This window comes from Vombatus ursinus, unplaced genomic scaffold, assembly GCF_900497805.2.
Source record: "Vombatus ursinus unplaced genomic scaffold, bare-nosed wombat genome assembly UNPS02015030.1, whole genome shotgun sequence".
In the NCBI taxonomy this organism is placed as follows: Eukaryota; Metazoa; Chordata; class Mammalia; order Diprotodontia; family Vombatidae; genus Vombatus; species Vombatus ursinus.
Window position 1 is genome coordinate 3,298,272 of NW_020954808.1, and position 14,096 is coordinate 3,312,367.

The 14,096-nt window shown below is 51.5% G+C and overlaps 1 protein-coding gene across 4 annotated transcripts in view; it reads left to right on the forward strand.

The window, feature by feature from the left end:
- The window catches only part of LOC114030969 (hypoxia-inducible factor 3-alpha-like), a 23,428-nt gene extending 12,005 nt beyond the window's left edge, over nt 1-11,423 (forward strand). For 2 of the 4 annotated variants that reach the window (XM_027845937.1, XM_027845940.1), the window contains exons 12-15: nt 1,251-1,510; nt 6,360-6,474; nt 8,296-8,377; nt 9,477-11,423. In XM_027845937.1, coding sequence (XP_027701738.1) covers nt 1,251-1,510; nt 6,360-6,474; nt 8,296-8,377; nt 9,477-9,589 — 570 coding nt within the window. In that variant the 3' untranslated portion in view covers nt 9,590-11,423. Of the gene's footprint in view, nt 1-1,250; nt 1,511-6,359; nt 6,475-6,661; nt 7,128-8,295; nt 8,378-9,476 lie in introns of those variants that run through there. The other 2 variants (XM_027845939.1, XM_027845941.1) reach the window with 2 other exon arrangements.
- The last annotated feature ends 2,673 nt before the right edge of the window (nt 11,424-14,096 follow it).

Sequence of the window (14,096 nt, forward strand, 5' to 3'; positions counted from 1 at the left end):
TATCAGGGACAGCATTAGAGGCCCCTTCCAGCTCTGAAGTCCTGGGTTTGGACCCCCAGGCTCCCTGACTTTGTAGGCCGTACTTCCTGTCCTGTAATTCCGAGGCCTCAGTGGCTGACACCCTGCCCTTAGAGGGGCTGCCTGCCTTCTTGGGTTTTTGGTACTTTCTGGTCTCCTCCCTAGCTCACACATCTTGCTGTTCTCTGGGCATTTGTCTCCAGCAGCTTTCCTTCTCTCTTCAGTTTACCGTTCCCAATCTCCTGGGCATCCCCAGGCCGCACACCCACTCTTGTTAGCACCTTGTACAAGGCAGGAGGCAGTGTCTCCATGTGATGAGGGTCGCTCCTCTAAGGAGAAATGCTTGGGCTTTGTGACGGCTCTTTTGTCCGCTCAGAGACTTTTTCTGCTTCCCCCTTAACTCTGGAGAGGTAGCTGGATGGAACAGAGAGGTCCAGAGGGACCTGGGCTGGAATTCCAGCCCTGCTCTGCAATGGTCCTGGGTGACCCTGGACAGGTCACTTGGGCCTTCCAACATTCCTCACCTGTGAAATGGAGGTGATAATCCCTGCAGGACCTAGCCCACAGCCTTGTTGGGAGGACGTGATTTGTCCAAGCCTCACAAACAATGCCTGGAGATGGGCAGATGCTTCGGGCATCAGCATGACCCTTTTTCTGGGGAAGAGAACTGCCCTCCAGAGAGCTGAAGGGGGCTTTTCAACGTCTCAAAAGACCTCAGTCAGCAGTAGATCTGGGGTTTGGCCCCAGGGCTCCTGCCCCAAAGCTCAACATTTCTGTGATGCATGCAGCTGGAGGTGACCGAATTGGGAGTCAGGGCTGGAGTTCAAAACCAAACTCTGTTACTAAGGACCAGAGTCATCCTCAGTTTCTCTATCTGTAAATTGGGAGACCTGGTCTTAGGAGAGCCTTTGAGCTCTCTTCCAGCTTGAAATCTATGCTCCTGGGATTCTCTGACCTGTGTGACCTTGGGCAAGTCTTGACCTCTGGGCCTTAGTTTCCTCATCTGTAAAATTTGGGGGAATCACTACATCATCTTTGAGACCCTTGCCAGCTCTAAGTGTGGGATCTCCTAGTCTTTTTGGGTGACTCGTGGGAGGGATGGTGCCGTAGGAAGGAAAGGACTGGGGTCCAGAACTAGATGTAATTGGCTCCCTGGGTCTTGTCTCAGCTCCCCCGGCCAAGAAGCTACAAGGAGGAGGGTTACTTATGTGGAATCCTCCTTCTCTGCCCAGGACATCGAGGCGCTAGAGTTAGAGATGCTGGCCCCCTACATCTCCATGGACGATGACTTCCAGCTCAACACCAGCGAGCAGCCCTACAGGACCCCTCGAAGGCGTACAGGAACAACCCCCCGCCCCCGAGCCCGCAGCTTCCACGGCCTGTCCCCCCGACCCCCAGAGTCTCTTCCTCTGCTTCGGTGGGGGAGTGACCCACGACTGAGCCAGAAGACCCACCCTGCGGGCACAAGCTCCCAGGCCGGAGCTCGGAAGAGGTGAGAGAGGATGGAGTACAGAGGGATGGGAGGGAGGGAGATTGGGACCTTAGATTTGGAATCAGAGGACTCCAATTTAAATTCCAGCTCTGTGCTGAGCGACTCAATGGATACAGCACCGGGCCTGGAGTCAGGAAGACCTGAATTCAAATTTGACCTCAGACACTTACTAGCTGGGGAACCTTGGGCAAGTTACTTAATCCTGTTTGCCTCAGTTTCCTCATCTGTAAAATGAAGAGGTTGGTCTAGGTACCCTGTAAGGCCCCTCTACACCTCAGTTTCCCCATCTGTAAAATGAGAAGGTTGGACATCCTTTCCACCTCTAAATCTTGTGTTCCTAATTGTGTGTATTATAGTTGTTTTTGTCTTCCCTTCTTTTGTTAGGCAATTGGGGTTAAGTGACTTGCCCAGGGTCACACAGCTAGTAAGTGTTCCCTTCTTAATAGATGCTTAGCTCCCTGAGGATAGGAATCAAATCAAATCAAATCAAACTGGCCAGTTGGGCAATGCAGTTCTTTCCTTCCTTCCCTCCTTCGCTCCTTCCTTCCTTCCCTCTTCTCCTTGTGTCCACATAAGAAAACATACCCTTACCCACGGGTAAGGAATATAAATTTTGATCATGGAAACCTCTCAAAATATCTGGTGGTTTACAGCTAGATTTCTTTTTTTAAGGACCATACCTTAAACCCAAATCACTCTGGCTCTCATTGATTGGCCAACAATAGGTCCCATCCCAGGCCCCACTTGGTCATTGTTTGGACCTCTGATGGCTCAGTGTGAGTGTAAATAGCAATTGTTTCTGTTTTGGCCAGAAACCCTGAGGCTCTTCCTGTACCAGATTGATTTTTTTTTTTAGACTAGGTAAAAAAGGCCATTTTTAGCCTCATTTTTTACCTAGCCTTAATCACTGAATGGGTGTTGCCTCAGTCAGATGGAAACCTGGAAAAGACCTTAGCTTAAAAAGGCCAAGGTCTCCCACTGCATCCTGGGCCATCTCCAATCGACCTGATCTGTATCTGGCCTCTGGACCCAGATGGCTCCAGAGGAGAGAGTGAGGCTGGTGACTTTGCACAGCCCTCCCTCACTTAAACCCAATTCATTTGCAAGTCATGACATCACCTTCCTGATGTCGTGGTCCTCTTCCAGAATGAAGGACAAACAAGAATAAGTATAATTATCCCTATTTTACAGATGAGGAAACTGAGGCCCTGATAAATCAAGGTACATGACCACCTGACTTGTGTCAAAGCCAGGGCTGTAACCCAGGTCTCTCCCAACTCTGAGACCAGGGCTCTTTCTACTATACATTGCTCTCTCTGAGCTCCCCCAGCCCCCTTTTCCATGGTACCCCACTGTTCATCATCTGTAGCCCTCACTGGGCATTTGCCGCATCCTGCATTTTGATACTATGTGTCCTTGGGTAAGTCTGCAGTTTCCTCATCCATAAAATGAGTCATAGGGGATGATGGGTAGGACCTGATGCTATCCAGGGATCCCTTCTGGCATTAAATCTTGTGATCTGGAAATCTCTGCAAAGAGGAAGTCCACCAGTCTTTGTCCCATGTAGTTTAGCAATTGATCAGTCAATATTTATTAAGCATCTACTATGTGCCTACTTGTGTTGACACAAGAAGAGGAAAAAGGCAATCCCTTGCCCTCGAGGAGCTTACAATCTAATTAGGGAGACAACATGCAAACAAACATATATAGACAGAACAAGAAGTAATCAGCAGAGGGCAGGCATTGGAATGAAGAGGGTCTGGGGAAGGTTTCCCCATTGAAGCTTGTAGCTGGAAGGGGGCTCAGGACCACCCTCCAGACCAGCCCACACCTGTGCATACCTGATCTGCCAAGCTGTTCATCATCTAATAGCTGCCACCTGAACTTTTTGAGATGGAGGGTCCTTTGGCTTTGCTCTAACATCCTTCCTGATGCCAACCCTAAATCTGCTTTTCCCCAACTCCCCTGCATGCTCCTGGTTCTGGGACCAAGGAGAACTCCAAATTCAGTATGTGAAGAGAGCCCTGTAAATCTTAGGCTTGTCTCCAGGCTAAAGATGCCCAGTTCTTTCAGCTGATCCCTGCATGATGTGCACTCAAGGCCCTTCACCATTCTGGTTACCTTCCTCCAGGTCAGGGTTCTTCACCTTTCTCAGGTCCTAGACTCCTTTGACAATCTGATGAAGCCCAGGGCCCCTTCTCGAAATCATGTTGTTAAATGCATAACATCAAATACAAGGATTGCAAAGGAAGCCAATTATATTGAAATACAGTCATCAGAATGATGATGGTGTTGGTGACAGTGGTGGTGATGCTGGTGGTGATGGTGATGGTGGTGATGAAGATGGTGATGATGGTGGTGGTCGTCGTGGTAACGGTGATGGTGATGTTGATGCTGGTGGTGATGGTGATGAAGATGGTGATGGTAGTGGTGATGATGGTGGTGGTGGTGGTGGTGGTGATGATGATGGTGACGGTGGTGGTGATGGTGGTGGTGTTGATGGTGATGGTGGTGGTGATGGTGGTGGTGATGATGGTGGTGGTGGTGGTGATGCTGTTGGTGATGGTGGTGGTGATGGTGATGGTGTTGATGGTGATGGTGGTGATGGTGATGTGGTGGTGGTGATGGTGGTGGTGATGATGGTGGTGGTGATGATGGTGGTGGTGATGGTGGTGGTGGTGGTAATGGTGATGGTGGTGGTGGTGGTGGTGATGGTGATGGTGGTAGTGATGATGGAGGAGGTGGTAGTGATGCTGTTGGTGATGGTGGTGGTAATGATGATGGTGATGGTGTTGATGGTGGTGGTGATGGTGATGGTAATGGTGATGGTGGTGGTGTTAATGGTGATGGTGGTGGTGGTGATGGTGATGGTGGTGGTGGTGATGGTGATGGTGGTGGTGATGATAATGATGAACACGAGTTCATGGACCTGTGTCTAGAAGCTCTCCAGTGTGTTTCAAAAACTGTAAATGCAGGGGCAGCTAGGTGGTGCAGTGGATAGAGCTCTGGCCTTGGAGTCAGGAGGACCTGAGTTCAAATCTGGCCTCAGACACTTGACACTAGCTGTGTGACCCAGGGCAAGTCACTTAACCCTGATTGCCTCACCAAGAAGCAAAAAAAAAAAAGTAAATGCAGGAAAAATTAGATAACATCTGTAAAGCGCTTAGCACATTGCTTGGCACATAGTAGGTGCTTAATAAGTGCTTGTTTCCTTATTTTTCCCTCCTCTATCTGTGGTTAGACTAAGCTAGAGGACACCCTCCTTATTACTAGGAGCTGCACCGCTTACATAGGCCAATAGGGGGCGCCCCAGTGCACAGAGCACTGGGCCAGGAGCCAGGAGCCAGGAAGACCTACCTGAGTTCAAATAGAACCTTAGACACTTCCTAGCTGTGTGACCCTGGGCAAGTGACTTTGCTGCTGCCTGCCTCAGTTTCCCCAACTATAAAATGAGGGCAATAATAGCACGTACCTCACAGGATTGTTGTGAGCACCAAATGAGATAATATTCGTGAAGCCTTAGCCCGGTGCCCGGCACGTAATAGGTGCCTAATAAACACTGGTTTCCTCTCTCCTTCCCCTCCGCCTCTCTTAGTGGATCCTGAGATCACATTAGCTCCTCTTAAGAACCTTCTATGGGCAGAGTGGAGCCAAGAAGACCTGGGTTCAAATCCTGCCCTATCATGTAAGCTGTAGGACCCTGGGCAAATCACTTGACTTCTCAATGGCCCAGGCACCTCTCTCAAGACTATAATTTGCAGAGAAGATGTAAAGAGAGTTTGCTCATCTGGGAGATGGGTGCAGTCCCCATCCCTCAACACAAGGCCCTGCTCGTAATCCTGGGGTGACAGAAATAGAAAATGATGGTCATCTTTTCTGCCCTCAAGGACAATCCACTAGGGAGCTAGACCGTGATGCCATCAAAATAAATGAGCATGGTATAAGGTAGAATGTGAATGGAGGACAATCTGAGGAGGACGGAGGAGGGCCCTCTAAGGAGTGGGTGATCAGGGCAGGACCAGGTAATGAGACGTGCTGTACCCTAGTCTGAGTGAAAGCTCGAGTTTATCAAGTGAAGTAGTGGGTTCTCAGGGTGGAGCGGTTCCTGGACCCCAGCATGTGGTCAGCTGAGGAGTCTGCACTTTGTCCCAAAGGCAGTAAGGAGCCCCTGGAAGGAGGATATCGAGCAGGGATGCGATTTTGTAGCCATGAGGATAGCTCATGCAGTAAAAACAGACTTTATTTTTTAAGAAGCGCTTCCTCAAACCAGTTGTACAAATGTTAAGTCCTTCTTACAGATTAGGAGAGTGAGGCTTGGGAAGTTGGAGGCTTGCCCAGGGTCACCTAGGTTAGCATCCTTACCCTCTGTGCCCAGTCTGCGCTAGAGAATTCCGAGCTCGTATCGGCCTGATCTGCTACGGTCGGACCTTGACGCCAACGTAGTGATGTCATTTTGGTTTTCTTTGAGAACAAAGGCCAGTGACCGCGTGGGAGAAAGCCTCCATCAGTCAGTAAACATTAAGTGCCCACCATATGCCAGGCACTGTGCTAAGTGCTGGGGGCACAAAGAGTCAAAAGATAGTCTCTGCCATCAAGGAGCTTACAGTCTAATTACATGTAGAAGGTCATTAACAACAGCTAATCTCTTGAGTGAAGTCCTTATTACCAAGACTTCTTCTTTCCTCTCCCCTCTTGGTACCTAGCACAGATCTGGGGCTGAGCACCTCTGAGATGCTCAAGTCAGCACTCTTTGCAAAAGTGAGGGAAGGATTGCAACCCCCGCTACTGGTGATTGCTACTGTGCCCCAGGTCTCCTGGGTCCTGAACTCTTTTTCTCCCTTTCCTGCAGGACCCTGCCCCAGAGCTTGGAGGAGGACAGCGGGGCCGAGGCCCTGGGAGCAAAGCCCCCCAAACGATCCCCCAGCCCAGCACCGGAACACTTTCTGCTGCCGCCCCTCAGCCTGGTATGTTGGGGAATAGGGGCGTCCACGGGGGAGGGGGAGTGGAGGGAGAGAATCAAAGGACCTTCGAGCAGACCTTCTCATTTGACCTGGGAAGGAAGTGGGGCCCAGAGGAGAAAATTCTGCAACTGTTGAGTCATGGCAGCAGGATCTGAATTCACCTGCCCCGATTCCTTTCCGTATGCCACAGATAGCCTTGTTTCTGCGATGGAGGCCACGGGATGAAGATTACTAGACAGAGTCAGGAGAGCCTTGGGTTCAAATCCCTCGTCTGACATGTAATAGCTGCACAACCACGGTTAGGTCCCGTAGCCTCCGTTTTCCCATCTATAAAACGGGAGCAATGATAGCACCTACCTCCCAGGGTCATTGTGAGCTTCAGATGAGGTCATCCATGCAAAGTGCTTCTCAAACCTAAATTCTCTTTGGAAATGTTTGCTAGCATGATGATCATGTAGACAGTTTCTCTGCTACTGTCCCATTCTGACACAGGTGTGAAACCCACGTGTGACCCTGGGTACCTGGAACATAGGCCCTGGAAGGCCCTACCATGGCTGCCAGGGGGCACAGTGAATAGCGCCCTGGGCCTGAAGTCAGGAAGGCCTGAGTTCAAATCTAGCCTCAAACATTTACTAGCTGGGCAAGTCACTTAACCTCTGTCCACCTCAGTTTCCTCATCTGAAAAATGGACATAACAATACCTGCCTCTTAGGATTGTTGTGAGGACCAAACAAGGTAATGTTTGTGAAGAGGTAATGATGATGATAAAACCGCATACTGAACGTCGAAGATAGTAACAAGATTGCCCAGTTTGTGTTCCCCTATGAATTTCTTTGTTTTCTTTCTGTGTGTTTTTTAATGCTTCAATCAAGAAGCATTTATTAGGGGTAGCTGGGTGATGCAGTGGATAGAGCTCCGGCCTTGGAATCAGGAGGACCTAAGTTCAAATCTGGTCTCAGACACACAACAGTTACTAGCTGTGTGACCCTGGGCAAGTCACTTAACCCCGATTGCTTAGCAACAACAAAAAAAAAAGGAAGCATTTATTAAACTCCTACTACGTGCCAGGCACATAGTGAGGACACAAAAGCCAAAAACAGCCTGGCTCTCTAAAGTTTCCATACTGGGAGAGGACATGCAGAGAGAAGTCAGCGCCCAAGATATTCAAAGTTACTTGCTGAGGGAGGGACACTATTGAGCGGGAGATCAGGGCTGCCTCCTCGGAGGAACTGGTCCTAAAGCTCTGGAGAAGCTAGATTTTCTATCAATGGGGAGGGAACATATTCCAGCCCGTGCAAAGGCAAAGACGTGGGAGATGGGATGCCACAGGCAGGGAATAGCCACGTTGGTTACTTTCCATACAGGAACTCATTGGAGCCTCGTCAGTCAGTGAATAACAAGCATTTATTAAGCACCTACTGTGTACTGAGCCCTGGGGATACAAAGAAAGGCAAAAATATCACACAGTCAGCCGGGGCTCTGGGAACGGGGTTGTTGTTCAGTCATTTTTCATTTGGGTCTGACTCTTCGTGACCCCTTTTGGGGTTTTCTTGGCAAAGTGGTTTGCCTTTTCTTTCTCCAGCTCATTTTACAGATGAGGAAACTGAGGCAAACAGGGTTAAGTGACTTGCCCAGGGTCACACAGCTGTCTGAGGCCAGGTTTGAATTCAGGAAGTTGAATCTTCCTGCTTTGCACCGCACCACCCAGCTGCCCACAGGGAGCAGAGAGGGGTGGCTATCTGGGAGAAGGGACGGGAGGGCATGCAGTGGATCTGGAACCTCAGGGAGCACTTCTTGATTTCTGCCTCCTCCCTTCTCCACCAGAGTTTTCTCCTGAGCGGCGAGGCCGCTCCTGGCACTCCATCAGATGCCGACAACAGGCTCCTGGACCTTGAGGAGCCCGTGGGTGAGTGAGGGAATTCTGGGGAGGGGGGGATATTTCAGCAAGGGCCCAGGAAAGCCCTGGGGTCGTCCCAGGTGGGTCAGTGCATTCCCGAAGAGGAATTTCTTGTCTGAATGATCCGCCTTCAGGGAGGATCGGGCTTGGCCAGGAGCAATTAGTAGGGGGAGTTGCAGGCAGGCGGATTTCGGCTCAGCGGAAGGAATAGTGTCCTGATCATTAGAGGTGTCTGACAGACAGTGAGTAAACCGTCATGGAGACCTTTTAGTGAAGGCTAGCTGTTGGAGGAGAGAGATCGTAGCATCCAAAGCTGGAAAGGATCTCAGAGGCTGTCTCGCTCATCCCCCTCACAGATGAGGAAACTGAGGCAGATGAGGTCAAGTGGCTTACCCAGATTCACACAGCTAGTAGGGGTCTGAGGCCAGCTTTGAACTCAAGTCTGATTCCAAAGCCAATGTGCCTTCCAGGAGGGATGACCTCTAAGCTTCCTGCCACCGCCGCGATTCTGCGGGTTACCCCAGAGTGGGGTTGTTTTTGCTTCCCCGGCACTCGACACACGCTTCATACGTGTTTGTTGACTGACTGATGGAGGCAGTGTGGAAGTTGTACTGTTCACCCTCAGAGCAGTCGTCCAGACCCTCCAAACACCCCCACACTCCCCTGTGACCCTGGGCAACATCATCTCTTACATTCTAAGAAAGGAGGCAACATGCAAGATACACGCGTGTTCATACAACGTGCACATATGTTTGCACAAGATACATACAGAGTAGATTGAAGAGAGGGAAAGCCCCCTGATTCCAGAACAGCAAGGGGGCCGGTATCGCTGGGTGGAGAATGCACAGAAGGGTCAGGTGTCAGATGGGAAGGTAGGAAGGGCCGCGTTCACGTGGCAGAGGTGTTTAAATGCTAGACCGGGGATTTCATGTTTCATCGCTGAGGTACTAGGGAGCCACTACAGTCTGCTGAGGAGGGGAGTGACATGGTCAGAGTGGGGCTCTGGCAGTGAGTGGAGGATCGACTGAAATGGGGAGCGGCCGAGGCGGGCCGACCCCCCAGAGTGTTCCTGGGTTCACTGACTTTGCCCTTCCTGCCCCCTCCACAGCCCTGGCCTCCTCCTCCCTGCTGTCCTTCTATGAGGATGAGGATACCGCTCAGCCCAGGGGTCACTTCCAGCTGGAGGAGACCTTACCTCAGGAGCTCACCCCAGGCACCTGAGACACCCCCTCTCCTCCCCGCGCCCCCAGTCCCCGCCCTCTTCCCCTTCCTCCCTCTGCACGCCCAGGACCTCAGCCACACTCCAAGCCCGCAGCCTACGCACAGGATAGAGGGATCTGGGGCCAGGGGAGAGGGACGTACATCCCCCTCCCATCCCCACTCCTTCTGCACCGGGCCCTACCTCACTGTTTCCCCCCACCCCAGCCCTCTGTGTCTCAGGGGATGTGGGTGGCCCAGGGAGAGCCAAGCAAACCTCAGCCGGGATGGAGGGAGGCCCATCTCATTCCCACCGGTCCCACACCTTCCCTAAGCGGGCAGGGTCCTAACCCCTGGCTCAGCTCAGTGACCCCCCCTCTTGCAGGGCAGGGACCTCCCCTCTCCCTCCTCCCACGCCCTCTCAGGATCTCTTGGTGCTCATTTATTTACACAGTTACCTCACCCATATTTTAGGGGTTTACTTTAGGGGTTTTCAGGGTGGGGGGTTGGGGGAGGGCTTAGGACTTTTTCTACAGCATGCTTTATTTTTAACTCTGGGGTACACATAATCACCTTATCGACGAGAAAAATCTCCCCTTTTGTGATAAATGATCTCTTTTTAAAATTGTTATAATCTAAAGGTACAGGGAGGGGGTGAGGGAGAATTGATGGAATACAGAGCCCTGAACCCTTCCCCCAAGGTTTCGGGGGAGTCCTTTGAACCAGACCTCTCCTCACTGTGCACGTCATCTCCTTAATGCCTTCCTTCTTCAGACCTCTCACCTTTTCAACTGCCTCTCCTTCCTTCCAGACCTCACCCCATCCAGACCACCAGACATGGGGGCAGACCTAGCCCCTGGCCCCAGCCCTGGCACTTATCTGACTTGGCCTGGTCTCCCTTGCCTTTTCTCTGCCTCAGTTTCCCTTTCCATGAGCTGAGGCAGTTGGACTCAGCAGTCAGTAAGGACCCTCCTAGCTCTGCTCCTTTGTGGGTCTGTGAGTGGACACCCCTCTCTCCAGGCCTCATTTCACATAATCGGAATGTGTTACAGGTGGAGGGGTGGGGGTGGGAACTTGTCAAATCCTCAAATCTTAAAATTTAGAGATTATCTACTCTGACCCCCCTCATTTTACAGATGAGGAAACTGAGGCTCAGAGAGGAGAAGAGACTTGCCACACAGTGAGTTACAGAAGCAGAAAAAGACAGAGCTAGGAGAGGTCCTTGGGGACCACCCGCTCAACTCTCATTAACATCAGTGGAAACTGAGGCCCAGAGAAGGAAAGAGCCTTCTCCAAGACCACAGATAGCAGAGCTGAGGGTCCAGAAGGCTGGTCCCTTGGGGTCTGTCCATGGCCTTTTCTCCATCCCGGTTCCAGACTCCCTGCCTCCATCTCTTCCCTGTTTCTGCTTCCCAGCCCCAGGCAAGGTGGGGACCGCAACGCACTCCCCTCAGGCCAAGCCCAGATTCCAGGCCGCCCAGTCACACGCACAGCTCCAGCTGCAGGTCTCCGGGCCGGGCTGTGGTCGAGGAGAGGGGTCACAGGACACCCCTTCCTCTATCCCGCCTCCGTGCCGCCTGCCTCTCATCCCCTCTCCCCCTTCCCTGTTTACACGATGGTGCTACCCTTTGGGTCTGGAGTGGGGACAAAGAACCCCTCCCACATACAGACACACATAAACCACCTGGTGATTTCCCACCATCCCCTTCCTGGGGGCTCCCCTCCCCCTAAGCTGGGGAGTCAAGAAGTCTGACCAGACGGTGCTATGGGGTTTGTGGGGTAAGGACCAGGGCTTTCTCCCAGCTCTCCCCAGGAGGTCAGAGGCCTCAGTGGAGGGGGCTGTGGAAGTGGGAGGGGGGAACTGGGGGGGGCTACGTGTGTAACTACCACCTTCACCCCCAATAAACCCTTCAGCCTGAAAGGCACCAGAACTCCCCCGGTTGACTTGCATTCATTGATTTTGTGTGGGTTTGTGTGTGCATGTTTGCTTGTCAGAGACAAAGACACTTGGAGTTGGAAGGGACCTCATTTCACCGATGAGGAAACTGAGGTTTCTGGAAGGGGAATGATTTGCCTAAGGTCACGCAGATGGCTCCTTCTGTGTGTAATCAGAAGGGCGTGTCTGTGTAGGTTGTGACTGTGATTTGTTGTTTCCTTGTGTTATAGATAGCTTGCTTCCAGCCTCCGGGTGTCTGCCCACTGGGCTTCTCCTCCACTGTGTGGTCACAGATCTAGTCTGCCTTTATTTTTGCAGAGAGGTAAACTGAGGCCCAGAGAAGGTGTGGGTTTTGCCCAAGGCAGGATTTGAATTTGAAATCCGATGTTTATAATAAGAATGGCTAGAATTTATATAACTGTCAGGTTTGCCAAGGGCTTTACAGATAATAGGTGTGTTATGCTCATATCTGCTGGGATCCTTTATCTTTAGTGCCCAGCACATAGTAGGTGACAGACAGACGGATAGATGGATAGATGGATGGACATTTAGATAGTGAGGTAACTGGTGGTTCAGCGGATAGAGCACTGGACCTGGAGTCAGGAAGACCTGAGGTCCAGTCCTACCTCAAGACACTTATTAGCTGTGTGACCCTGGTCACCTCCCTTAACCTGTTTGCCTCAGTCTTCCTCATCTGTGAGATGGGGCTAATAACAGCACCGACCTTACAGGGTTGTGAGGATTAAATGAGAATATTTGTACGTGCTTTGCCAACTTTGCTCTGTAAACACGGGTTGATGTGTGTCTAAGTGGGTGGGTGAGTTTTTGGGTGAGGTGCCAGGCTCGTTTGGAGAGAGAGTGGTAATGCGGCAGAGCAGGTGGGGAGACCTGTGGTCTGCTCAGGTAACTTATGGACCAGGCCTTAAATCCAAGTCACTCTGGCTCTCACTGACTGGCCAGCAACAGGGCCCTGCCCACTGAGTGGTCATTGTTTGGGTCCACAGGGCTCAGAGTGAACCTAAATAGTAATTGTTTCTGTTTTGGCCGGAAACCCTAAATCTTCCCCTCCCAGATCAGATTTTTTTTTTTTTGACTAGTCAAAAGAGGCCATTTTTTGCCTCATTCTTTTTTGTTGTTGTTTTTGTTTGTTTGTTTTGAAGCAATAGGGGTTAAGTGACTTGCCCAGGGTCACACAGCTAGCTAGTAAGTGTCTGAGGCCGGATTTGAACTGGGACACCTAGCTGCCGGCCTCATTCTTACCTAGCCTCAATCACTGCATGGGCCCCGTTGCCTCAGACAAACCGAGACCTGGGAAAGACCTTAGCTGCAAAAGGCCACAGCCTCCCACTGCACTGGGGCCATCCCCAGTTGTCCTGATCTATGTCTTGCCACCGGACCCAGGCCCAGATGCTCTTCCGTTGCCAAGCAGGGGCTGATCCACCCAAACTCCCTAACCCTGCGTGGGCCCAGCCCTCTCCCCACCAGGCCGGGTGACTGCACTGCCATGACCTTGGGGACGTCGTCCTCCCTGTCTCGAGCTCTGCCCTGGAGGCTGAAGAGTGAGGGATAGGCCCCAGTGATTTCCAGGCTCTGAAAGTTTGGTGGTTCAGTGACCAAACTCCAGGCTGCCTTATGTCAGCACACTGCACGTGTGTGAGAGAGAGAGAAAGAGAGAGAGAGTGTGTGTGTGTGTGTGTGTGTGTGTGTGTGTGTATGATGTGTTCACTCCTGGGTCACACTAGTTGGCTGGGTTGGTGGGGGCGGCAGGGCTCCAAACCAGCCTCCTGACCCGTGAATCCTCCTACCTAGAAGGCACCTCTCCCCTCCTCCCCTGCCCGGGTGCCCCAGGCTGGACTCTGGATTCCTAGTGCCCTCCTCCAAGGAGGAGCAGGGCTGCTAAATGGGTGCTTTGACTCACTGGGGATGAGAATTGCCACCTGGTGTTGGGGTGACTGGGGCAGTGGAGGAGGCCAAGTAAAACCTGTACTGCCCTTCCCAGGAGGAAGGGAAGGAGCTCCCAGGCTGGCTGGAGAGATGAGACACACCCACCCACCTCCCCTCCACTCTGGGAAAAGACCCAGGGCTCTCCCCAAGGGCTGGAGGAGTCTGTGAGGGCAAAACAGGGCAGGCCAGAGCTCTCCTCGTGGGAGGAGGTAGACCCTAGCCAGCCCCAGAAAGACAGGGAAGGTTTGGTATTAATAGGAGAGGGCACTCCAGGCAGGGATCCCAGCCTGAGCAAAGGTATGAAAGTGGGACTCATTCTCCATTTTTCACAAAGAAACTCCCTCTTGAATCCACTGGATTTCAGCCCAGTCATTAAATGACTACTATGTACATTTCTATAGTACCAGGCACAGTGCTAAGCACTTGACAATGATCTCAATTTGATCCACATGAGAACCCTGCAAGGTAGATGCTATTATTCTTCCCATTTTACAGATGAGAAAAAGGAGGCTGAGAAACTAATCCACTTGCCCAGGGTCACACTGTATCTAAGGCAGAAATCAAATGAGTTTCTCTCTGACTCCAAGCCTAGCCCTCTATTCTTTATGATAAGTCATTCTTTATCACAAGTCAAAGGTTGTATGTATTCAA